Source organism: Harpegnathos saltator, unplaced genomic scaffold (genome assembly GCF_003227715.2).
Source record: "Harpegnathos saltator strain DR-91 unplaced genomic scaffold, Hsal_v8.6 scaffold403, whole genome shotgun sequence".
Classification (NCBI taxonomy): Eukaryota; Metazoa; Arthropoda; class Insecta; order Hymenoptera; family Formicidae; genus Harpegnathos; species Harpegnathos saltator.
The window spans coordinates 65,285-92,435 of record NW_020230210.1 but is presented as its reverse complement, the minus strand read 5'-3'; the positions used below and the strand labels follow the sequence as shown (position 1 = coordinate 92,435).

The 27,151-nt window shown below is 52.6% G+C and overlaps 1 protein-coding gene across 2 annotated transcripts in view; it reads left to right on the top strand.

Annotated features, from left to right (window-relative positions):
* ush (Zinc finger protein ush) overlaps positions 1–27,151 on the top strand; it is a 187,711-nt gene that overhangs the window by 105,735 nt on the left and 54,825 nt on the right. The window contains exon 1 of one of the 2 annotated variants that reach the window (XM_011150904.3): positions 9,607–9,895. The exons of the other annotated variant lie outside the window; for it this stretch is intronic. Coding sequence (XP_011149206.2) covers positions 9,826–9,895 — 70 coding nt within the window. The 5' untranslated portion in view covers positions 9,607–9,825. Of the gene's footprint in view, positions 1–9,606; positions 9,896–27,151 lie in introns of those variants that run through there. 2 annotated transcript variants of the gene reach the window in all.

The following is a 27,151-nucleotide window of genomic DNA, read 5'->3' as shown; positions in this document are numbered from 1 at the left end:
AGTCGCTTCGGTGAATTGTGAACATTTGTTCCGTCGGTGTCCTCGATACATGAATTCCATGTAAACGCAGGACTTGCTGAAACTTTACACGTCGCATCGGGACTCGAACTTACGGCTGTCAAGAAAGAAACATCATGTCCGCGCCCTTAAAAGATCGCAGATCGCGCCGCAAGCCCACCCCAACCCCATCCGTTAAAAATCCTCGCGAATATTCGGCGGGTCCCTCATTGAGTGTCCCTCTGCAGCTACTCTGTGAGTACTCATTAATAAACGCGCGCGAAATTTGTTCAGTCGCGCGCGCGCGCACCCCCCCCTCTCCCCCTCCACCCCGAAAACAGGTCAGCCCGACGTTGAAGAGTCATCCCGAAGGTCCCGCGGCAATATCCCGCTCTCTTCCCCCTCCCTAGCCACAATTACGCGAGTGTTTCCGGACTGCGAGCGCAGCACAGCGCGAGTACAGCGCGTCGCGAGTGCATCGTGTGCCGCACATCATCGTGGTGTCTTCCGCGGGCTGCGGGGGCGGCGAAGGATGGCTCACTCGCTCGCGCTCTCCTCTCGCCCCCCACCGGACGGTGAAAAAGCGGCGGACACTTTTTATCGTCGCTCGCAATTACGATTAGCTCCAGCGCGCGTCGCTGGAAGAGCCTGCCACCCCCGCCGCCGCCGCCGCCGCCGCCGCCGCCGCCGCCACCGCCGGGGGTGGCGCGATTAGGGCGCCTCGTCAAAACCGCCCCGTGGAACAAATGGTCGCTTATCCTCCCACCCCCGTGATGCTACTCCGGGTGCATCCCCCCAGGAGCTCTCTCGAGCGGCGAGAGAAGCTCGAAAGAGGGTGTGCGCGGAGGGGCAGAGGACGAAGAGGGGAAGGACAGGAGGGGGAACGGGGGGGGCAGTCGGCGGGGGAGATAGAGAAAGCTCAGCGAGGGGGGTGGCCCTCGCCTCGCGCGCGCAGATTACACAAATGAGAAATGACCATCAGGCTATCGGAGGACTTCGGTGCTGCTCCTGCTCTCGAGCGGGGTTTTGCGGCATCTGCGCGACGTGGACACATACACACATACAGACACCCAGCCAGAGATAGACAGACAGACACACGCGCGCGTGGACGCACCGGCAACGTGGAGCGTCGGCGTCGGCGTCGCCGTCGGCGTCGGCGACGGCGAGAGCTTCCGGGCGCGAGCTTTTTAGATACGCCGCCGATAACGCCGGTATCTCGCGGTAGCGCCTCCCGTCGCGGTGCGTGTAATTTATTTTCCCCCGATAAGCCCGCCGCCCGCGACGCGACGCGTCGCGGTATCGCGTAAGGCTCGGCGTCGAACCTCAGGAGTACGCGGCAGACTTCCGGCGGCCGCCGCGTTTCTGCTCGGCCGAGCTGAGCTTTCGCGACGGACGGCATCGCGTGCGTTTCCGACGAGCTTCGAGGACTCGACTTTTTCACGTGACTCATTCGGTCGCAATAGCATGCGCGTTGTTTGGGATGACGTGTTGTACGCGTCGCTTCCCTTCTTGTGTTACTCGTCGGTGTAAGCTCGTTTTACTTTATGGTACTCGCGCGATTTCTGTGGAATATCATCTCATGTGTCGATACCGACATCACCCGGAACAATGTGTGACGGACGTCGGATCGCGTCGGCGAGATGATTCCAGCGTCGCGCTGGAATCTCGGCACGGACTCTTGTGCGCGCTCCTTCTTGCGCGCTTCCCGTTTCACTTTACTGCCTCGTATCGTCAAAGCCCCCCTGGGATAAAGTTATCCCAGATCTTCGATCTACGGGGAACAATTAAAATTCAACATTGGTCGGCCGCGTCTAACGGCCGGCGCATATCGCTATGTAAACGCAAGAACCGGGTTTTAGGCGTCCTCGGCCGAAAGTGGCCGCCGTCCTTCACGATCCTACCAAATCGGCACCGGTCATGTGACGCTGAAGGGTTTCCGAGCGCGCCAAGCGCTCGGTATCCGTCCATCTTCTCGGACAGATGAGAGAGGGCGGCCGATAAAGGACAGTGGAAGGAGTGAGAGAGAGAGAGAGAGAGAGAGAGAGGGGCGGGCGACGAGAGGAAAAGAGGGGGAGGGACAGAGCTATCTCTCGCGTCTAGACTCGAAAAGCCGTTCCTGGATTTTCTCCCCCGGGTCCACTGCGCTCCCAAAGAGCAAGCGAGAAGGAAAGAGAGCAAGAAAGAAAGAGGATGTCGAGAGGGGAAGGAAGGAAGGGGAAGCGGGAGAGAGAGAGAGAGAGAGAGAGAGAGAGAGAGAGGGAGAGAGCGAATCTTGCGAGACAGTGAAACCACTGTTGGATCTGTTTCCCTCCTACCTTCCCCCCCGCCGCATTGCCGGAGGATCTTAACGAATAAGATAACACGGCGCCAGGGAGCTCTTCTCTCCTGTTTCTCTCGGTCTCTCTTTCTCGCTCGCTCGCCGTGTGTCTCCTCTTCTTTTCCTCTATTAGGTACTCGAAGAGGCCAACGGTCACCGACACTACAGCGATGATCCATCCTGACCGTCCTCTCGACATCTCTCCTCGCGATTACGCGGAATCTCTCCCTGCCGCTCGCCCGACCACCCCCCCGCGCTCTGTCGCGCCCACCCGACGTTCCCCTCCGCGCTTTTTCATGCCTCTTCTCGGGAGATCGCGTACCGACGCGATCCCGTTTATCCGGCGACGATCGATCGGCGAGTCTGGTCGCCTTTATGAGAAAGACGGCGCTCCGCGAGGCGAAGTGTCTAAATTGGTCGTTCGTCGTTGTGAGGATGATAGATGGAACAATTTGTAATTCCGGCCCGAGTTGTTCGAGTCGCGAGATGCGATCGGATGTTAGATCGAAGGTGAAGGCATCGATTTCTCGGGAAAGTTCGCTTCTACGTGGAGCCGTCGGGCTAATTATACGTGTTCGGTAATCGAATTGAGGGGGGAGGGGGTGAAATTAACCTTCATTCTTAGTCTCACTTACATTTCCGACGAAATCCGTAATAATTCGTTGTAAGAAGATGCGTTTTAATCCATGCGCGATTCGAAAGGGAGAATTTTTCGAGAACGTCCGGAGTCAGAAGTTCGTCGCTTCTCGGAGCGATCAGGGGGCCGACGGGGGGGGGGGGAATTCAAATTCGAGACCGAATGAAAAATTGAACGAGACGGCGGCTCTTCCTTCTCCTTCTCCTCCTCCCGAATTCCCCCGTCCGCCGCTCGCAGACTGACATTGGTTGTTCTCGCCCGTCGCCGTTATATCGGACTCGTTTATCCGGCGGCGAGCGACGCCGCGACGCCGATTACGCGGAATCCCCCGAAGACGCGGACGAGGAGAACGATCCCGTTGATACGCAGGGGGGATCAATAACCCTAAGTGCGAACGGTTTCAATTAGGGTTCGTCGTCGCGTCGCCGCCGCCGCCGCCGCCGCCGCCGCCGCCGCCAATATAACCATCGCGAAAACGATGTTTCGGCCGCATTGCGCCTCGTCGATCTTCTCCCAATCTCCAATTATCTTCTGCCGATCATCCTCGTGCGAGATCAAACTGGAAATAATCAATCGTCCTGCCATCGCAGATCGCCCGGCTCTGCTTTCCCAGATTAACTATCCGGTTAATCCCGTTGACGCGTCGCAAAGCGAAAAATCCTCAGCGACACCAAGTCACACTGCGTTTCGAACATGTTTCCTCTTCCCCCGTTCTTGCCGCCTTTTCGACGGCACCCCCGAATTCCGCTTGGTGAATTTTTTAATCTGCCGCTCGGCAGCGGCTTTCTCTCTCTCTCTCTCTCTCTCTCTCTCTCTCTCTCTCTGTCTGTCTTTTTCTCTCGTTCTTCCTCTCTCACGTACTCGTCCTTTCTCTCCGGCTCGGGATGGAACAACGAGCGACCGGACTTTCTGGTCGCTTTGCGAGCCGTCGCGCGCGCGCACAAAAACTTGTTTTGCGCGAATCCCGATGTTAATCTGCGTGTATTAATATGCGCGCAACATCGATATCGAATAACGGTTAGATCGGCGATAGGCGGCTGAGAAAATACAAGTTCAACTGGTTCTCTCTCTTTCTCTCTCTCTCTCTCTTTCTCTCTTCCCTCCCTCAGCTCTCCCTTCCCACCCTTTCTCTCGTTCTCGTCGAATATCGCGTAAGGCCGACGCGAATAATTTATTAGCGGGTAATTACCGATCGCGGCGCTGATAACGACGTCGAGCGTTTCGCAACGGTTCCTCGAGGCGTGACGCAACCGGCCGACAGCCGAATAACGTTGCTAACGAATCGGCGACGACGACGTGGCGGTAGCGCGCGGGCTCTTGCGAAACTCTCGCGAAAAATTCAACGTCAAAACGCGCGCGCACGGCGCGACGAGCGCGAGCGTAACGGCAACGTGACTAATATCGGGCTGGAAGAAATCGCGACTCGCACGGCCAGGACGACACGCCGAAACGCGGCGAACAATCGTCGCTGTTCCGCCGGTAATTAACGGCCGGCTCGATTGATCGGCTTCTCATGTGATGACGTCGTACATCGTGTGATCCAATTGGAACGCTCCGTCGTGAGCGAGACGAAAATATTTTACCGTCGAGCTCGCTCATCTAAAAGCGGAAAGTATTGTCACGTGACGACGTCACACGCGCCGCTTGTTCTCTCTTAAAAACGCACCTGCGAGCAACTGCGACGTCCCGCGCACTCCCCCCGCGGGGGAGCACCGTGTCGGTGAGAATAGGTGCGTTAATGCTCGGCGGGATTATACAAATGCGCGTGTACTTTTGCATAATGCGCGCAACGCGAGTTCAGTAGTTAACGACGTGTGAATATTTATGGCACTGTCAGTGCTCGTTTCCGTCACCGTTCTCGATTCCGCGTCGCTTTTATCGAACAGTCTCTCTCTCTCTCTCTCTCTCTCTCTCCCCCCCCTCCCCTCTCTCTCTCTCTCTCTCTTTCGATTCCTGGGCGTCACGGCTGCGAATAAAATCGAGCGGCGTACGTGCGGCCGTTGCACCGTCGCATATTTCCAGCTAGGAGCATAAACAATAACGCACCGTGGAATAATGGAGCGTACTTAAAATAACGAACACGACAGAGCGGTAAACGCGATAAAATGCGCGCGGCACAATTAATCAACAGCCAAAGAGTATCGTATATAGGATATTAATTACGTTACACGGGGCATTAATCAAGATTAAAAAGTTACATCACGCGCGACACGTTTCGCTGTAGAACGTGAATCAAGGGTGGAGACCAGAGAGAGAGAGAGAGAGAGAGAGAGAGGGGGGGGGAGGGAGGGAGAGAGAATACAGGAAAATTGGCCGCGCCGAAAAGGACAGTCGCGCGCAAAAAAACTGGCCGGCGTATTACAATAAAATCAGCCGGTGACGAGCGATTTTTCGTGACTCTCTCCGGTCGTCGACGAGCGACGACGGGAACCGCGCGGTCTCTCTCGGCGGCGCCAACTCTTTCCAACCGTCGTTATCGGGAGCTGGAGATTTCATCCGGCCGCTCTCGCCGTCCGGCGGCTTTATCTCGCACGTCTCTCCTCGCGGAGCAGGCAACGGCGGCGCGGCAGGAAAAAAACAAAGAAAAGACGCAAAAGCGCGCGAGATACCGCATCGCATCGACGTGCGGAGACAAAGAGCACGCTTATTAGATATAAGCGCTCCCTACGTGTCTTACGCCCGGCCTTATCGTTATCGCCGTTACTCACGAAGCGAGCGAGCGAGCGAACGCGCGAACGCTATAACGCGCCCGCCGTGCCGCGGGAGTATCGCGAGCGGGCGCGCGGTTATCATTATCCGTATCGCCGCGCGTTATCAGGCGAAGTTCGAGCCTGGCACCGGGGCGGCGACTCGCTAGTGTGTGCTTCCACCGGCGGAAAACTAACGCGATATACCGCGTCGCCTCGCCAAAGTCCGCAACCGACGTGCGCGACACGCGCGCGCGCGCGCGCGCACCGAATTTCCTCGAGCGATTCTCGCGCGAGGACTTTTTCGCCGGCACGCTCCAGACAAACGTGGCCTTCCGCGGCTTCTTCTTTCTGCCCTCCTCCTCCTCCTCCTCTTCCGCCCTCCTCTTCCCTCCTTCCCTGCCCATCGTTCTTTCTTTTTTTCTCGAGCCCCGTCGGTGTAAACGACGCGATAGCGGAGTGGAAAATCGCCTTGAGATAACTCAGCTCTCTCTCTCTCTCTCTCTCTCGCACGCCCATTCCGTATTCCATAAATTTTCACGTTAACGACGCACGCGCGCGAACGAGGCTGCACATCGGTTATCGATCGCGCTATCAATTGGCCGTTATTAGGTTTTAATTAGCGAATTGTTGTTTATTTAAATAGCGCGCGGTAATTACGCGCGAGACGATAAGTCGCCGCCTCGCGCGCGAATTATCGGCCGTTTATCTCGCGATAATTGTGTCCCTCGTTGCGTTTTATACGAGCTGCGGCGAAGAAGGAAGCGCCCTCTCCGTCGCTCTCTCGCGCCCCTTTCGCCTGTACTTCGAACGTTTTTCGGCGCTTGGCAACGCGACGATAAAGTCGACGACGAGCGAATGATTCTCGTGCAGAGGAGGAAATGAGACAGAAGGAGAGAGAGAGAGAGAGAGAGAGAGAGAGAGAGAGAGAGAGAGAGAGAGAGAGAGAGAGAGAAAGAAAGAGGGAGAGAGAGAGAGAGAGACGTCGCCGCGCGCGTTGTTCTCGCGGAGGGAGCGAGCGCGGGAAGCGGTTCGATTCAAGCAAGATTGACGTCAGGCGCGTTCCCGGGAATAATTGGTGATTCACGGGTGGGTTTCTGCGGCGGTGGCCCCGACGTTGCCGTCGGGGAATTGCTCTCTTCCGGCGCGTAGCCGGCGGGTCAACAATGAAGAAGAAGGTTTCTAGCCACGGTGGATGGGGCAGGGGGGCCGGGGAGAGTAAGAGATACAGGAACGAGAGGGACTGTTTGCACGGTGTTATCGTGCGCTAACAGAATGCTAAGGACGGATAGAGGAGGGATCGGCAATGACACCGAGCGAGAAAATCGACGGCGAACGGGCCGAGGAGGCGCGAGAGAGGGAAAGGCGTAGAGAGAAGGAGGAGAGAGAGAGAGAGAGAGAGAGGAAAGTGATAACAGGTAGCCATGGGTCCCTGGGCCGCCGGGGAACCAGTGATAGTGCTCGCACTGCAAGAGCGAACATCTCGCGTCGCGGTTTGTGGACTGCCGAGCGAGCGGCGAGATCGCGGGAAATCAGGCAAAACCGCCGGGCGAAGTGACGAAGATCGAGAAAGAGAGAGAGAGAGAGAGAGAGAGAGAGAGAGAGAGAGAGAGAGAGAGAGAGAGAGAGAGAGAGAATGTGGTAGAGCGAGGATACGCGAGGATACTCAAGTGCACGCTAGAACGTTGCAGAGTGAAACGGGATCGGCTGGATTACGCGCGAGCTGCTTCATTCTCGCGCATGTCTCCGTGGATTAGCGCGAATTTTGCGGTTATCTCGCGGCCACGACGCACCCCAGCGGGGATATCGGAGTGGCGAGAGCGGTGCTACTTCTCAGCGAGGTCAGCCGCGGTGTATTTGCTAAGTTGAGCTCGTGAGTCTGGAGGATCTCGCCGAGCAGTTTCGCTGAACGTCGCGTTTCGACTTTGCGCGACTCTCGTTATCTTGCGATCGAGGACAATTAGCATTGCTGGCATAGAAGTGCGGGATGAAGCGAAAGTAGAAGTAGAACAATTATCGCGGTGAGAGCGAGAGAGAGAGAGAGAGAGAGAGAGAGAGAGAGAGAGAGAGAGAGAGAGAGAGAGAGAGAGACACGTATAAAATCATGAGGGTTGCGTAAAATCGCGCAAGGTGTTAAAAGTCGCGCGAGAAGAGCGCGCGCTCCAACGTAAACTCCCCATTGGCGAGTGTGAGAGGGCTCGCGAGATAAAGAAGAGAATATTCCAAATGAGATAAAGTATTAACGAGCCGCGGGGGTGTGTGCAAAATCGCATAATTAAGAGCGGCGAACGCTCGAGCCGCACGCGTCAATTAAAACTTGGGTAGCATCAAAACGTGGGTCCGCGCGCAAGTTATAATTAATTCGAGACGCTCCCGTCAAAAACGCACGCACGGCGACGGGAGAGAGAGGGAGAGGGAGGAAGAGAGAAAGAAAGAGAGATAGAGAGAGAGAGAGAGGGAGAGGAAAAAGGAGGGTGCCGAACTCTTCATTATTTTTCCCGTTACAGCTTGAAGTACCACGAAACATATTGCATCAAAATACTCGGCGTTCTCAAACGTCCCGCTTTATCTCCTGAAAAGACCATTCTCTCCCCCCCCCCTCCTCCCTCTATCGTTCTCTATCCCAAGATACTTGTCCGATCGATTAATTCCCAATCTCCCCCCGAAAATCGATTTTCGCGGGTACGAAATTCCTCGCCGGGGAACAATTGATTTTACCATTTAAATTAGACTCACTCTTCATCGCCTCGCCCGCGTTACACCGTGCAGCTTTGAGGCGCTGCGTATCGCCTCTGCAAAGTGCAAAGTTTCGCGAAAAATTCGCGATACGTCTCCCCCGAGAAGAGCTACTGGCTGCTCGGCGTGTTCTTTCAGGGCGAAAGTCCCTCAATCGCGCCGTCCGCGATCGCTGCAATTCGCTGCATTCCACGCATGTAAGGCGCGCTCAGTGCGTGCGCGCGATCGATAAGATGACGATCGATAAGAGACAGCGGCCGCGGCTTATCGGGCAACGTACACGCGATAAGATCTCGCTCTCCCTCGTCTACCGAGCCGGATAATCCATGTTTCGCTGGCTCGCCGATCCGTGACTCGCCGCGACTCGCGATATTCAGCGGTGCATTTCCTTTCGTCGACGAGGCGAGCGAGAAGGACGAAAGCAGGAAAGAGACAGGAAGGAGGTGCGAAAAGAGTCGCTGGAGCAACTGACTCGCGGGAGGGTAGGGGGGAGGGCAGAGATTCGAAAGTCGGCCGAGACGACTCTCCGTTGTTCGCACTGATTGTTCACGTCGCGATTAGGCGTCCGACGCTTTTGATATCGACGTCGAAGAATCCCGACGCAAACACGTCCGCCCGTTGATTAGCGATTGGCGGAAATATCAGTTTGCCGATAGACCAGGCGCACGCGCGATACCGATACCGTCGTGGATTTAGATTGTCGCGCGATCCAACGCGCGTCATTATTCCACTCGCCTGCGCGACGCCCGCGAAACGCGTAGCGATGATTGATCCGCTCCGTCTGCGAGCCGAATACCGGCGACAAGATCGTAGAGAGGAGGGATTTTCCTGAAAGAGACGGCGAAATGTCCCGGTTCCCTCTCCCTCTCCCTTTCCCTCTCCCTCCCGGTTCGAAAGATTAAGTTCGAAAAGTGGCGCGAATTCCGCAGGTCGTCTCGCTCGCGAATTTTATCGCCGGCTGACTGGCGTCCCGTCTGGAATTTATCGGCGCGTGACTGGACGGATTACGCTGCGGAACGCGTCGACACGTACGCGAAATTGTTCACGAGCGTAAGAAAGCGGACTATCCTGTCGCGTTAGGAAAACATCGTGAAGATTGCACGGCGTATTTCACGTCCGCGGGCCAGTGCGTAAGAGCAATGTGTGCTGAATAGTGTTATCGCTGTCGTCGACGAGAGAATGATGCGCAAAGCATCATAATTGTTCCTTCCAGAGACGCGATAACGACTCGTCTTGTCGTTTGTGATATGAAAATCGTGCGGAGTTATGAGTCGTGACGATTGTCGAGGCACGTGGAACTTGCGGCAAGTTTTTTTCGATAAAAACGCCGCAGGTCCGCTCAGTACTACCATTGATCGCGGTGAAATGTGATTCGGGGATCGTGGGACGCGCGATGAGTGCCTTGGATTCGAGTGTTGCTCTCCTTTGAAAATTCGTTCGCTTGATGCATCATGAGCATCCTGTTGTGGCGACAGCGCAGGGCGAGTCAGCTGCGAACCGAGACCGCTCTCTCCTTGGCGAGTAAGTAACCTTGCTCTCTCTCAGACTTACGCCGGACGAAATTCGTAAGACCGCGGAATGATACATTAATATAATTAAAGAACGTCAGAAATGAGCACACACTCGCGCGCGCGTGCACGCGAGGTTTTGATACGACTAGGAATTTTGATCAGGTTCACCTAACATTGATAAGGACCTAATAGGGTGAATGAAAGGTAATCCTAAGTAAGTCAGTCCTTATAATGTCCTAACGACAAATGAGTAAGGAAGACCTTTATAAGGTTATAATGATTGCGACCTTAATGTACCAAGCTAGTGTATGATATAATATGGTTCAGTTAATCAGGTTCTTGTCGGGATCTTATTCATTGTACCTAATATGATTTGCATTATCAAGTTTTAACGAAACAATTTTTGCATGTCATTTCCAAATATAAAGATGTTTGCATTGAGAAAACACTTCAGATCACTTGAATTGATATTTGTAAAATGCTATAGAAACTATCCTTTTTTTAGCAGTCAATAAATAGTTGTAAAACTAACGTGACACGCAACTTTTCTCCTTAACACTACTTTATGTCTTGTCACCCTTGTGATACTTAATGATCTTATGATATTCATTTGACGTTTCTTTTCCGAAACATTTTACAAGTACGCTCAAGCGATCTAAAATATTATTTCATGCGAATATCTTTTTATTTGGTAATGACACGAAAGAATTTTCAGCGTGTCATTTCTTATTTCTAAGGTCATCATCCAATATAGCCGTGGCGAGTAATCAGGAGCCATAATTTGGAAAAAAAACGTAATAAGGATTCCATAAGATAATTCAATAAGGACCTGACTATGAATCCTTACTAAGGTCCTGATATCCACGCTGCGTTGCATGACTTACTAGGACCCGATAGTATTACCTTATTGAGACCTGATGTCCAAATGAGGTTAACCTGATCAGGGCCATGGGATAAATTTCTAGTCGGGTACATCGATATACGGCGAACGAGAAAGGTATTTGCGCGTGCCTCATTCTCTTCCTGGGATTAATTTTACAAATAAGAAAAAAATGTTATATCCGGGAGAAATTCAACAAGCGCGAAATTATCGACACAGGAGTATAAGCTGCATCGATATAAAAATGAGCGCATCCGTCATGTATCATCATCCATCTTTCTCGCGTGGAATCATTCCGGAGGGGATAAAACGCAAGTGTCCTCCTCCTTTTGCTCGCTGTAACTTCAGCGTCGCGAAACGAGGACAATGTTGAAGATATCCCGGCGGTGCTGTGGAAATATATCAGTGCCGGTTTCATCAAGTAAATGAAGGCGTATCGCGCAACGCGGAAAGAAAAAAACGCGTTTCACTCGCAGATCGCTCATCGTGCGCGGCGTGGGCGCGGATTACGTAAATACATAATTACATAAAATACGCGCGATGACACATTTCTGCCACAGTTTCGCGCGCGCGCGCGCGCGATTCCTTCCCGCCAAGAGGAGCGCGCGATTCTGCGCGAGGGAGATCGAACGGCCGCTCGCCGTTTCTCATTCTCTCCTCTCCTCTCCTCTCCTCTCCTCTCCTCTCCTCTCCTCTCCTCTCTTTCTCCCTTTCGCTTCACGAGAGAAACAGAGAAAAGAAAGGGTTTCGATGAGCGCGAGCCGCGGCCGGTCGCGGCCTCGCAGCGCTAATGGGAGGAGTTCATTAAGATCGCGCGATTAGAGCGCCTTATCGCGGCTAACCGAGGCTCGTTACTTTCATGTGACGTCACTTCCTCTCGTCCGTCCCCCGAGCGTTCCCCTGTCGCCTTCTCTTCGGCTTTTTGCCGGGCGCGCTTTGTTCTCCGAATTTCGCGCGTGTCCTTCTCCGCGATGAGTCGGCCGGGCGCGGCGAGACGAGAGAATCCTTATAAACGCAGGATATATCAGGCGGAATTCTTACGCGCGGCATTATCTCTCGTGCAGGATGTTCCGTGGCTCATCGCGTGAAATTTTAATGACTGGCTCTCCGGCGAAGCCGACGGTGATTTTTCCTCGACGGGGAAACGCCGCCGGTCGATCGAAAGCGCGCGTCAGACTGGAGATTTTGCAATATTAAATAATAATAAATAATAAATAAATAAGTTTCTTACGACGATTGACAGATTTTAGTCGATCGACTTCTACCCGTGAATTTCCTATCTCACGTCAGCCATTTTGTATATCGTATTACTTATTCCACTTCTGTGAATTGCAAGGTCCACCTCTCGATGCAAAGAAAAAATTGACGATGTTGTCAATGAACACGTCACTTTTTCTTCCTCGCTCGAATTGCTTTGTCGTATGTATGTATAATTTAATTATCGCGCGGTATTTATTATATTATTACATTGTGCTCCGATTTAATCATTTATATAACCACTCATGTCACAGCATTGCACCGCGCGTTCATTCATATCATTCACTCGCGCCGTCGTATCTTGCAGTCTCATTAATCGCAAGTCCCATCGGATTCTTTTTCATTAACACACACGCTCCTCGCACACTAATCGGCACAGCATCATCGAGCGATCTTGACACTTTGTGCCTGCTTCCGTCGTCGTCGTCATCGTCGTCGTCGTCGTCGTCGTCGTCGTCGTCGTCGTCGTCGTTGTTGTATTGAAATTTCGCCCGCCGAGTCATCCTCAGCTTCATTGCGATTAATCGATTAGGCGCTCGCGCGGAAACACGCGGTCGCCCAAGGAACGCGCTGGCAGTAATGCGACTACGATCTACAATAATAGATCTATAGATCGTAATCAGACGCAGCGGGCACAGACGGTCTTATCGGGCCGATAGCATCTCGAACGAGAAGGACGTTTCCGATGTCGGTGCGGGCCGCGATAGAGCGCGATAAATCGTCTAGACGATGATTAGCGGGAAGGGCTCGAGGAGATCGTATCGATCGTCGATCTTGATCGGGAGATCGCAACGCGATGACACCCCTGAAGTCATCGTCTCTTTTCTTCCCTCCCTCCCTCTCTCTCTCTCTCTCTCTTTCTCTCTCTCTCTCTCTCGTCTGCCCTTTTTTTCTTTCTCCCCCTCTCCTCTCCCCCTCTCTGCCCCCTCTCTCACTCTCTCTGTCCCCCTCTGTTTCTCTTTCTGTCTGGATTCTGCTTTCGCGCGCGATTATCGATCTGCCCGCGAGGCAGACTCGACGCGAACGGGTTAATACACAGCCGAGGTGTCTAGGGCTTTTAACAATGAAGACGTTCTCCCATGTACTCGACCGGTGGAACGTGGATGTCTCACTTGGGGCGGGACGTTCTTCGATTTTTCGACAGTTTTGAATTCTCCACACACCATTTACACGACTTACATTCTTGCGGAGGCCAGGCGTCGATCCTCTCGCGGGGGTAAGGTTGACGTTGGCCAGCGCGAGGTGTTGGCACATGTCAACCGCACTTTCTTCTGGAGGGGCTCTTGCTCGTCCTCGTTTTCCTACCGGAGAAATTTTCACTCGACCCCGCCGATTCGATCGCCACTGATCGCGCCAGCGAGCGCGAACTCGCGAAACACCGCGACTCGATGGCGAGGTGCTCGCCGCGATATCCTGGACGTCTTAATTAATTCCCCGGCCCGATGGGATCGCGGTGGCTCTCAATCTCCGTCCATCCTTGCCCCCCCGCGCCCCTGTGCCGCAATTTCATAAATAAAGATACAAACGGGACTGCGCGAATAAACCCACCGACGTGGCGGAGGGCCCGTGGCGGTCTCGGTGCACCCTCTCCCTCCTTCTCGCCCCTCCGCGCGCAATCTCGATGGTAACGAGAGGCACGAAGGACGAGCAGCGTGAGGAAGAAGGACGAGGGATGCGAGCGCGGCGCGCTGCGCGGCTGAGCGAGAAGGACAGGAAGGGAGAAGAAAGAAAGAGCTCACACACAACACGGTGGATCGTTCGATCGATCCATCGATGGCTACGTCCATCGGTAACACGCCTCTGCCGATCGCCTCGTGCCTCGTGAGTCTCGTAAGGGTTCGAAGGACGAACGGACAAACGGACGAACGAACGAACGAACGAACGAACGAACGAACGAACGAACGAACGAACGAACGAACGAATGAACGGAGGAAAGCAAGGGTGGGGAACGGTCGGTCGGACGAAGGGAGTAAGGGAGAGCCCCGAGGGGCCCCTCGTTGTACAATTATCTCATTTGCCGATCGGACCCTCCCACGTGTTAATTTGCTTGTTGGTTAACCCGCGCCGTCCCCCCTTTTATCGTTTATTTCGTTCTCGACTTTCGTGGAACCCCTGCGCCTGTCTGCCTGTACTTGCCCCCCTCCTCTCCCCGCTCGCCAGTCCTCTTGGACTTTTTCTCCCTTTTTTCCGTGGTTCCGCTCTCTTTCCTCTCTTGCTCCTTCCGCCCTCTCTCTCTCTCTCTCGCTCTCGCTCTCGCTCTCGCTCTCGCTCTATCTCTTGTTCTTTCTTTCTTTCTGCCCGAGCGAAATCGCACGGCCGATCGCTCCAAAATGAATTCGACCGCCAATCGGCGAACGGAACTGCCGATCGGCACGGCATATTGTACCAATTATCGTTCGTATTGGATAGAAGAATCGTGTATGTGTGCGCTTGAGTTCATCAAGTCAGAAAATTATTAACTATACGAGCGGGGTTTATATCGCGAGCGATCTATGCGACCCGAACGTGCTGAAAAAAGATTCGTTAAAATTTCTCCGTACATTTTTCGTCGAGACCGATACACGGATGGATTCGACGGATCGATATGCTCGCGATAATTTACCGCCGTCGAACACCAGAAATAATTCGGCACGGTACAATTGCGACTGCGTCCAACGCTAAAATCAAGCACACGATAAAAGAATGCGCGAGCCAAAAACACTCGCCGTGCGTGAGCGAGAGGAACAACCTCGCGACTCCGTTTGATCGAGATCGATCCTGAACGACAGGTGAGCGTTACGCGCGACTTGCAGACACATTTCGCGTCACCGACGAATTATTGCGATCTCCGATGCCTCACCCATAAAGCGACTCGCACATCGGCGAGCCCGCTAACTCCCCGTGCGCGCGCGTTAACTCGCCAAGAAGCTCGCTCGTTCGCTCGTTTCGCTCGCTCGCTCCCCCCCCCCCCCCCGCCGCCGACACGGCGGCGAGAGAGATCGCTCGCGACGACGGCCGCGGAGAAAGAGGGCTAGGAGGGAGGCAGGCGGGGGGAGGGGGGCTCGGGACCGACAGAAAAAAGCGAAAAGAACGGCGGGGACCGATAAGGCCGGCCGATAGAACGGGGCCAAACATTCGCCAGCGATAAGATCCCGTATCTGCCTGAGAAACCATGCTTTTTATGCCCGCGACTGGCTCTCTCCTCTCTCTCTCTCTCTCTCTCTCTCTCTCTCTCTCCCTCCGCCTCGTTCACGTTCGTCGCCGTCGTCGTCGCCGGTACGGCGAGAGCGAGCGAGCGAGCGAATGAGCGAGAGCGACAGGAAGAGAAAGAGAGAGAGAGAGAGAGGAGTGAGAAAGAGAGAGAGAGAGAGACGGACTTACACCCTTCGCGCTCGACGAGGACGGTGGGGCCCGTTGTTGTAAGCACCGGCCTCACAGATAGAGATAGCTATTTTTAATGGGAGTTCCTGCGAGAGCCGCGCGCGCGTGCGCGCGCGAGTGCGGCCGATAGGCGAGCTCGCGCGCGCGCGCGACTATCTTATACCGGGGATATTTTTAATATCGGAAACGACCGGCAAGCCCGAGAGGGCCCGGCGCGGCCGGAGGGGGACCGCAGATAAGTCCCTCTCCAGTCGCGATACCCCGGCGGATCCATGGCTGCCGCCGTCTATCTCCTTTCCAGCCATTTTTATCCGCCAGCGCGCCTTCACCCCCCTCACGCTCTGCCGCTTGGTCCTGCTCTCTTCCTCTACTCGGGCAGCCCCCTTTCGTTGCCTCGGCGTCGTGGCGCCCCTCTCCCTCTTGCCCTGGATCGCTCTCGCGTTTGATCGAGATCTATTCGCGGCTCCGTAGATCGCGTCCGGATCTTGTGTGTCAGTACGGAGGAGATCCGTCGGCGACGACGAGACTCGACAAATCGCACGATCCGCTGGTCAGCTGGATGATTCGGGCTGAAGGGCGGCGGGAGGGGTGACAGCGAGGCGGGGCAGAAGGAGAAAGGAATGCCGAGCGTGTTGAAGTGGCACGCGTTAACGTCCCGAGACGCCGCGGGATCCCCGTCGTTATCCTCGGAATGCGGAATTCGGGATGAAGTTTCGGGGGTCCGCTCGATGAAATATTAATGAAGCGAGCGAGATGAAACGGACGATGAGCTCCGCGTGCGTTTATCCGGCGCGGCGATTGCGCGAGCAATTGTCGCGTGCGAAAATTTGGTTTTCTTAAATCGAGAGCCTCGATCGCGGATCGATTGAATTTCGCGAGTCGTATCGATTACAGAAGAAAAGACGCGCTCGATATCGCCTTTGCTTGCTGATTCAATTGTGTAAGAAGTCAGTTGTGGGCGGATGATCGAGACGCCCGGGAATTCGGGAAATTGCACTCACTCGCGCACGGGGATTGTTGATAAAAGGAAATCGCAGTCGGTTTAATGCGCGACGACCTGACTAGAAATTTATCCCATGGTCCTAATCAGGTTAATCTCATTTGCACATCAAGTCCCAATAAGATAATACTATCGGTTAATCCTAGTAAGTCACGTAACGCAGCGTGGATATCAGGACCTTAGTAAGGATTCACAGTCAGGTCCTTATTCAGTTATCTTATGGAATCCTTATTACATTTTCTTTTTCAAATTATGGCTCCTGATTACTCGCCACGGCTATATTGGATGATGACATTAGAAATAAGAAATGACACGCTGAAAATTCTTTCGTGTCATTTCCAAATAAAAAGATATTTGCGTGAAATAATATTTTAGATCGCTTGAGCGTACTTGTAAAATGTTTCGGAAAAGAAACATAAAATTAATATCATAAGATCAGAAAGTATCACAAGAGTGACAAGACATAAAGTAGTGTTAAAGAGAAAAGTTGCATGTCACGTTAATTTTACAACTATTTATTGACTGCTAAGAAAAGGATAGTTTCTATAGCATTTTACAAATATCAATTCAAGTGATCTGAAGTGTTTTCTCAATGCAAACATCTTTATATTTGGAAATGACATGCAAAAATTGTTTCGTTAAAACTTAATAATGCAAATCATATTAGGTACAATGAATAAGATCCCGACAAGAACTTGATTAACCATATGATCCATATTATATCATACACTAGCTTGGTACATTAAGGTCGCAATCATTATAACCTTATAAAGGTCTTCCTTATTCATTTGTCGTTAGGACATTATAAGGACTGACTTACTTGGGATTACCTTTCATTCACCCTATTAGGTCCTTATCAATGTTAGGTGCACCCGATCAGAATTTCTAGTCGGGGTAGTGACGATTGTTGTAGAACCGCGTAGACTTGCACGAAGAAAATTATTAATAAGAAATGTAGCGAGTCGTAGCCGGAGCAGCCAACGTCGAGGCTCGATATGACGTCGGTATGACACGTAATTGAAATTTCACATTAAATTCCTGCGAAGCAACGATCCTGTCGTCGATACCCGCGAGAAGATCTCGCGGGCCTATCAGCGATCTAGAGCCAACAATAATTAGCCGGGGGTCAGGGTTCGTTGCCGACCCGAGTTGCCGGCACATGGGCGGGTTCGCGCGCATCGCATCGAGGGCGATCCGAGTAAACAAATCATCGGGGATCCTCCTCGGGAACGTACGATCTCCTCTTCTCGCGTATCCTCTCCTCGTTACGAGCCCCTCGATCGAGCGCGTCGTCCGACGGCTCGATAAAGAGCGGGGTGGGATAGAGCCCGCGCGGCTTTTTTTCCCTTCTTTTGGGGCCCCACTGGAAATTGGAAAATTGGCCGCGTGTTCTCGTGCGGCTGTGTACTATTGTGTTGTGCACCGTGCAATTATGCACACATGTGTGTGTTATTGTATCCGGTATATCTGTGCCGTGTTATTATCTAATTCTCAAGTATATATACACATTTTAATATTCACAGCGATTACGTACATACGGTAATAGCGATTATCGGACTGTTAATCGAGACTTGAGTTCACTCGAGCACGCTCGACTTATTTTTCTCATTCGCACTCGAACGACGAAACTCGCGCTTGGCGGGAACTCATGACTCCGGGCGCGATTTCGAGAAAGAGTCGCGGGGCGAAGACGGGCCGCGAACTCGCACGGGAGGGGGGAGGGGCCCAGCCTTCTGCGGCCGGGCGCATTCCAATTTAGCGGTACGATCGAGAGTGGAAGGCTAACGGCGGAACGATCGATAAATCGGTTTTCACGGCGCGTATATCGGATATCCTCTCCGCACTTGCCGCCGCGCTCTCTTCAGCTGGCACGGGCGGCTGCGAGGGCGAGAGGGAGAAAGGGAGAGAGAAGGAGCGAGCGAGCGAGCGAGAGAGAGAGAGAGAGAGAGAGAGAGAGAGGGCCCGGCCCCCCATACGCGGCGCACGTAGGGTGTGGGCCCGATTAACACGTTGTTTGTATAGGGGAATGTATAATAACAGGTTACGCCGTTGGCATAGGTACCCATTTGTATCTGTAGGAGGGCATCTCGGGTTCCCATCCGGCGTAGGGGGCCCGAGGGAGGAGGTGAAGGCGAGGGGGGAGTACGATCGCGGCAGGGAGGGGGGAATGGCCGGGAGACGGAGAGGATCGTATGGGAAAGGCGAAGGAATCGAGGGAGATAAGCGAGGGAGAGCGATGAGGGAACGGACCGCGCGACGGGGCCTCAAAGGCGGCCGGGGGCCCGAGGGGGGTAAACTCGAGCCGGTAAAGTAACGTCATGTGCGTACGCGGAACCGGCGAGAGAGAGAGAGAGAGAGGGAGGGGGGAAGGAGGGAGGGAAAAATACGTCATTATTTGAGAAAATTTCGAGGAAAACCGAAGCGAGGGAGACGAAGGTGTCGGAGTCGCGAGCGACGCTCGATAAATCCGCGCGAAGCGTATCTCGTAAATGTTGAATTTGCCAGCAGTTTCTTTCATTCGCGAAGAAGCTGCGACATGCCGAATTGACAAATGATCGACGGAAAACGTCGGAGACGAGCCGCGAAAGACCCTCCCGCTCTGTTTTACCTCGAAACGTAATTAAGAAATTGAGGAGAAAAACAAATCGGTACAAAGCAACGCTGCATGGGACGAGTGCCAAGTGGTCCCAATTTTCCTTATTGCCGCCATCGATCTGATCGACGAAGCGGCATGATACCACCCGATTTTCTTCCTCGCGGCCGGGCGCGTTCCGTGCTGACGCGATTCTCTCGGGACACCCAGTATTCATTAAGATAATACGTCTTAACACACAGCAAACATGTCTCAACGTATCGCGAGAGCGGGGCGACGAGGAGAGATAGGGTTGCACGGGGTTCGCAGAAGTGGGCGCGCGGCAGGGGGAGGGGAAGAAGGAAGGTGAACCGTGGATGCAGCTCTCTCGTATCTGCATTGCATCGGCGGGCCGTCCCCGTGCACCGGAGCTCTCTTCGTGGTCCGGTCCCTCGATGCACCTGGTGTGCATCGCGTCCTGATCTCGATGCAGCCCCAGGCCTCCTCTCTCAGCCTCCTCTTCCTCCTCCTCCTCCTCCTCCTCCTTCTTCTCCTTCTCTTGCTTTCTCTCTCCTCCTCGCTCTGCATCGACGGGCGGGACGAGCTGAAACGCCCTGAAAATCCACTGTGAACCGCTCGCGATCGATCCAGGACGCGCGATCCGTACTTTGATGTACAGGGTGTTCCGGAATCATCGACGTTCCCCTCCTGCGCGAATCGGCCGATGGTATTTTTCGAACTGTCTTTGGCGATTCCTCGCGCGTTGGGGATCGTCGCATTGACGAAGAAATCTCGTCGCGTCGGTGAATTATTTTTAGAAACTTCGATAAATCATTGAGTTGTATATGTCGGGCAAGTCGAGCAGAGAATTTATACTCGGCCGTGCGAAGATTTGATAAATTTCTACTCTCGATTGTTGCCCATCGCGGAGACAATATCGGATCGATCTACGCTATTCTATTTATAATTATCGAGCTATCGCGCCAGATAAATCGCGTGTACAAATTTGTGCCAAGAACCGCGTTTATTTTGTGAGGCCAGTTATCTCGGTGATCGACGTTTGTGTCGAAATTCCGCCGCGTAAGCGATTCGCACGGACGTATCTGGAAAACAGACTTATCTTATCTGCCTGCTGCTCATCTGGTAGCTCGACTCGATTCCGAAACTCTTATTGCTGATTGCACACAACTGTCGAGCATTCGCCGTTCTAACGTCGCTTATCGGTGGAAAACTTCCCACCGGAATCTCCGATCGAGGAGAAGCGCGCATCGATAGTTTCAGGACACCCTGTGCACGGACCTCTCGGGTCCACTCGGTGCATTACGAGGTCGGTCGTCGTGTCGTAACTTACGCGATGTGTACTGATCGCGCGGCGAACGCCGGCTCACCGTTGTTACAACCGCGCTTACAACCGATATTCCCGCGCCGCGAAATCGGCCCGGCCCCCCGTCCTTCCGAAGGATCCCCGGCGAGTCCTCGGCGAGCGAGAGCAAGATTCTGCGATCGCGCGCCGCCGTGCCAGGATGCGCTCGCGAAAAACGATTAGCGTCCGGCTTCTCGCGAGTCCGTCGACGGCGACCCGTTGATATCGCATTTCGCATTCTCCGCTGCTTTTTTCATTCAATTGTATCGATCACGAATCAATGTGATTTTTAATTTGTATTATCCGCATTATAATAAAATTCAATATCAATTGACTTTAATTCCACGTGTGAATTCGGGCATGCGTGTTCCCATTCGCATGAATCGCCGCTATTTAGCAAGTTGCGTTAACATCACGTCGTTTAATTGAATAGCTTAGCTGGGCTAGCGAAAATAGTGCTCTCTCGTTTTATAATTTGTACACTTTAGCATGTGCGTAGAATATAAGAAGTAAACACGCAGGAGAAACGCGGGTGTCGCGAAATGACCAACATTCGCTGGTAGCTCGAATTACCAGCCCAAGGTCTCCGCTTGGCGAAGAAGGTGAGACATTCGTCCGCGAGTACGGTTACGTACAGGAGGCGGGTGTAAGGGATGGCGGAGGGTAACGGCGAAAGAGAGCGAGATAGAGGAGAAGGGCGTGAGAGAGAGAGAGAGGGAGAGTCGCGTTGCAGAGGGGGAGGACGAAATTCATTTCGCCCCCAAGCGCGCGCTATCGAGGCCGGTGCGATGCTCGGTTCCCACCGGGAAAGAAATCCATCGCGATCAGAAAACTGGCACCGCCGAACGACGATATACGCCCCCTCCTCCCTGCCCTCCTCCGCCCCGCGCGAGCGAGCGGCCCTGCCACCTCCGCGAATTCCGAGGAATTCCGCGGCTGGTGACTGGCGGTGGCGACCGCGTGCGCTTCGCGATAAGCCCGACCAACACACCAGCGCGTCGAGCCAGACAACCCCCGTCGAACGAATACATCGTCGTCATCGCCGAGGCCCGGAAACTTTCGCGGGCAGAGGGGTGCTGAGGGTGAGCCGGCGGCCGGGTGTATCAAGTATATCAAGTACGGAAGCGAACGCCCTCCGTCCCGTCGCCGCGACGGGCTTGTCGAACATCTAGATACGAGAAGTCGCGCGAGCGCGCGGCGAGCAGGCTCGCCGCGGGACTTGACGAGCGTGTGTGTGTGTGTGTGTGTGTGTGTGTTTGTAAAATAGCGAATTGTACAATAACGAGTTGTATAATACGGTAATGATAATAACGATCTCTGTTAGCGCGACGAGCTCCGGTACGCACGATGAAGCGGGAGATATCGTCGGCGGTGATGGCATTATTGTGTGATTTATATCACACCGTTATATATCATCGTATACCGTGCCACATTGTCGTGATACCGTAAAATTATTATTTATAATATTCATCGCGCAGAAACGAATATGTTCCACGATTACCAGCCAGGGTCATGTTTGCGCGTTCGCGTCGCTGATGACGACTGAAATTGACCCCCTGAGAGTCGAACGGTCGCGTGCAGTCGCAAAGGGCGCCCGAGGGTGCGGAGACGAGGAGGGGGGGGGCGCGCGCGCGGGCTCCGTGGAGAAAGAGAGAGAGAGCCGCGGAATGTGAAATATATACACATCCGGGCTATATCTGTCTATTCATCTAGTCGACGCTTCGGAAAAAGATACGGAAGCGCGACGACGTCGGCGCCCGTGTCGAAGGTACAACGGCGAAGATACCGTTGCCGGGCCATTACCCCTTTACCGGGACGCGGCGGGCGGGTGGGCGTCGTAGACGCGCGCACTTTGTCAACTTTGCGTATCAATCAAGCGAGAGGCGCGCGCGTAATGCACGCGACGCGCGATAAGGGACATCGATGCATGAAGGCGGAGAAAGCGATGAGCCGAGTTCGCAGATAAAACCCGCCGCGCGCGCGGCCCCCCACACTCCACCCCTCGCTCCTCATTTTTTGACACACCCGGTAGAAGCGGCCTTAATATCGCGCGGGCCGATAAACTCAGCACGCTGCGGTGCCGCAGCGTGTCGTGAAAATCGGACGTGGAAGCGCGAATCGAGCGCACAGAAAAAGAAAGAGAGAGAGAGAGAGAGAGAGAGAGAGGGGGAGGGAGAGAGGAAGAGGGATTGTTCCTTTGCCAGTGTAGCAACGCAAGAGATAATCTCCGCGTTCACGATGTTTAATGTTGAATTTTGTATCAATAAGAAGGAGGTAATTATATTTGGAGAGATGAGAGAGACAACTTCCGCGATGGCGGCGACAACGCCTATCTCGGCCCTCAGATTTACCGTAAATATGAGAAAAAGGAAAGAGAAAGAGAGAGAGAGTCACTTTTCGGACGAAAGGACTCTCACTTTCGTCATATCCCGACTAGAAATTTATCCCATGGTCCTGATCCGGTTAACTTCATTTGGACATCAGGTCCCAATAAGGTAATACTATCGGGTCTTTGTAAGTCATGTAACGCAGCGTGGATGTCAGGACCTTAGTAAGGATTCACAGTCAGATCCTTGTTGAGTTATCTTATGGAATCCTTATTACGTTTTTTTCTTTAAATTATGGCTCCTGATTACTCACCATGGCTATATTGGATGATGACATTAGAAATAAGAAATGACACACTGAATATTCTTTCATGTCATTTCCAAATAAAAGAATGTTTGCATGAAACAATATTTTAGATCGCTTAATCATACTTGGAAAATGTTTCGGAAAAGAAACATAAAATTAATATCATAAGATCGGAAAGTATCACAAGGGTGACGAGACATAAAGTAGTGTTAAAGAGAAAAGTTGCATGTCACGTTAATTTTACAACTATTTATTGACTGCTAAAAAAAGGATAGTTTCTATAACGTTTTACAAATATCAATTCAAGTGATCTGAAGTGATTTTTCAATGCAAACATCTTTATATTTGGAAATGACACCCAAAAATTGTTTTGTTAAAACTTGATAATGCAAATCATATTAGGTACAATGAATAAGATCCCAACAAGGACCTGATTAACTGAGCCATATTATATCATACACTAGGTTGGTACATCAAGGTCCTAATGTGGACCCAATCATTATAACCTTATAAAGATCTTCCTTACTCATTTGTCGTTAGGATATTATAAGGACTTAGGATTACTTTTCATTCACCCTATTATCAATGTTAGGTGAACTTGATCAAAATTTCTAGTCGGGATATTCCTGCTTTTTGATTGAGTACCAGGTTCCATCGTGCGATATGCGGTGATCTTCGTCCGCGCGGCACTGCGGATCAATTTCTGATAGGCGCCGATAAGGAGCATACGTGCCTTTCGCTGCGTGAAATAAAAATTAACATAAACAGATAACAAATGAAAAAAAAAAAAACTGGAGCAGCGTCCGCGGCGATGAGACAGCTCTCGTTTTTGTTAATAATCAGGGAACGAGATCTCGGCCGTCGATCATCCCGCGTAATTCGACGGCTGTCGGTGCTTTCGTAACGAAAATTGTTGGAAATGCATTTAGCGGCTGACGCGTCGCGCCTCTCCTCCGCTCTGCGCGTCGCCGTGCGCCGCGTCGCGTCGCGTCGCGTCGCGTCGCGTCGCGATGCTCTTTCTCTCGCTTTTTCTCTCCGGCCGGTATCGCAACTTGATATTTTCCAGCTTTCGCGAGGGGACCGCTTATCGCCGGCACGGAGTGAAAATCTTCCCCCGAATGAGCACCCCTCGGCTATAGATCAAACGGCAACAGATAGACCCCGCGTGCCACCCTGATTGCGCTTTTCCTCGATGGCGGCGGCGGCGCGTCGCCGTCGCCAGCGGAAAATCTCTGCGGCGTTTATGAAACGTTCTCTCTCTCTCTCTCTCTCTCTCGTTCTCTCCAACCTGTTCCCTTCTGTATCGCGCGACTCTGCGTGCGTATGTGTATCGCGGCTCTCGTACAATCGATAGAGTGGAAATAAAAATAAATAATCGAGAACGGGGAGGGAGGGAGGGAGGGAGGGAGGGAGGGAGAGAGAGAGAGAGAGAAACCGGGAAAGAAAATAACGGCCTCGCCTAATAAAAGTGCGAATGAAATTGCAAACGACGCAGAGTCAGAGAGCGGAGCAAGACGAAAGAGGAGAGGATAAAAGAGAGGCAAAGAGATGAGTATCTATTTCACAGCTCGTGCGCGATTGACATGAAAAAAGCGCACGATGGTGAGGCGATTATGCGCGACGATCGTCGTTTTCGCAAATTTTTGCGATTACGAGAGAGAGAGAGAGAGAGAGAAAGAGAGAGAGAGAGAGAGAGAATTTTCGCGATTCGATCGGGTTTCCGCGGATTTGCAGAATCTCACGGCTAAAAATCCACGCGAATTAAAAATAGTCGCGCAGGTCCTTTTTCATCCTAATATCGGCCAGTAGGAAATAGAGAGGAAAGTAATGCGAGCGCAGTAAAGTAACTCCGGCGGGGGAGATCCGGCCATAGATGGGTGAGGGAGAGGAGGTCCTCGCAATCGCGAGGAGAGTTCCCGCGGCCGTAATAAGCGGGCGGTAGCTACGGCAGTCGTTAAATACGATCTTCACATTAGAACACGAAGTAGGCGATAAGTTGTCGATAACACGGAAAGGAATGGCCCGCGCACGGTTGTCCACGGCGGCGAGAATCCTGGCCGTTAACTTACGACTCGATGAAAAGCTCGTTGTCGAAATGAAAGGACCCGCCGCGGCGGCGCAATTTATGTCAAATTGCAGGAAAATTGTAAAAGCGCTCTCGCGCGCGCCACTTCGTGACCGCCGTGGAAGATATTTATCGCGCTCGACTCGACCGATTTATATTGTCTGCTCGAAGGAAACGAAAACGCTCATTCGCGCTCTCGGATAAGTAGCAGCGCTCAAGCGACGGGAGATCTTTGCTCTCCGAAGGAAGAAGAAGGAAACATGCGGTGACTAAATAAAAAAAGAGGGCGCGGGGGGGGGGAGACAGAAACGCAGCGGATCTCCTCCTCGCAGGAAGCACCTTCTCGCGATATCGAGGCGCGGAAATCCTGCGCCGACTTACGACTCGCCGCGATTAAAATCGTGGAGTAAAGCTTAAGCGCGAGATCGTCCCGGCGTCAGGCCGACGGAGGACAACGTCGGCGATAACTCGTCGATAACTCTCCCCCATGCGGAGAAGGGGGTTGGGGCCTTCTTAGCGGAGGCAGTCTCGCGGCCGTTAACTAACGACTCGATGAAAAGCTCGTCGTCGTCGTCGTCGTCGTCGTCGTCGCCACCCCCGCTACGCGGTCTTCGAGATAGGGATAGATATTAGACGGGGAAAGCCACCCCTGCCGTGTGGGTTCGCCGCTAAATTCTCCGCCTGATCGCTAAGAAATTACCTGGAAATATAGGAGCCACTAAGAGAGGCGTTCTCCTACTCCCACCTCCCCGCCATTATCATGTTCCCCTCGTGGACCACTATTATCGGGCTTGCTGCATATAGATAGAATTCGTAAACGTCCCGAGTCTCTCCGTTGCTCGCGAGTAATACACTTCCTCCCGGTTGATCCGCGCGCGGAGGAACGCTCGATACAACTTTGAGAAGAGTGGGGGAGGCTGTAAATAAATTAAATATCGTAGGAAATATTTCGATGTTTCTTTGGAAATTTCTTCATTTTTACGGAGAGATTTATTTAACGTGTCTGTTTTATATTTTTCTTATATTATTTTATTATTATTTTATTGTTCGCCAAAATGGAGGCTCTTCTGTCGAGTTTCTTCTTCTCAAATTAGTCGAATTCAATTGTTTCTAGGTTTAGATTAGTTGTTACGTGATACACGTTGTGTCAATTTTTCCGTAACAAATGGTCTACATAATTATATATAAAATATCTTCAATTTCTTTCGATGTGAGTCGATTAATCGAAATATCAGTACTTTCCGCGGAATTTTCTTCCTCCCCTCCCCGAGAGCGTGCTAGCAAATATCGCTTCGTTGCAAGTGGAGTGGTAGTGCGAAAAAGTGCATTCGAAAGGAACAGAGCCACCCCGACGCATCGCCGGTAATGCCTGTTACCCGGCAGTTAGGAAGTAACCCCCTGCCCGGCCATTAGCCGGCACGGGCGAGGGCGGCGCTGGCGAGAAGTGTCGAAGGGGGTTGAAACGACGGCGGTAACTTCGCGCCGAGCTCGCCGGAGAACGATGGACGACGACACACGCCGCTCACCGTTAGATCGATAACGCTAACTCGTTACGTTTGTACCGCGCTCGCGGTCGCGAAAGCATGCTTATTAACGAAGCGCGTGCTTCCAGGTTTTTATTGGCCCAATTCGAACCGAGCGGCCGGTGAAATATATGGTGAAAATACACATTATCACGGCATGCGAAATATGTGAAATTTAATGCAATTGCTTGTGCGACCGCAATTTTCACTATGGACATGGCAGGAATGCTATTGTCACGACGTGCACAATGGAAATTGCAAATTTTTGTTACGGACGTGGTGGAAAGTATATTTTCACTGTCTACGCAATGACAATCCCAAATTCGGGATTTCCTTTATACATGTCAAAAATTGGATTTTTATTTAATCGACCAATAATCATGTGTGTATCGTTTCTTCCCCTCTTACCTTTGGACGGTCGGAGGAATAGTTTGCGCCATTTTTTTTTTTTTTATTTATTTTACGTCGCTCGACTGATAGGATCGAAGCGGCAGCGCTTTTCACTTTCTATCGCGCTTTCTGTCTCTCCTGCGCCCGTATTGCTTATTATAATCGTAAAAGCGCTCAGGTTCAATTCGATCTTTCTTGCCAAAATTCATACGCAGCGACAAG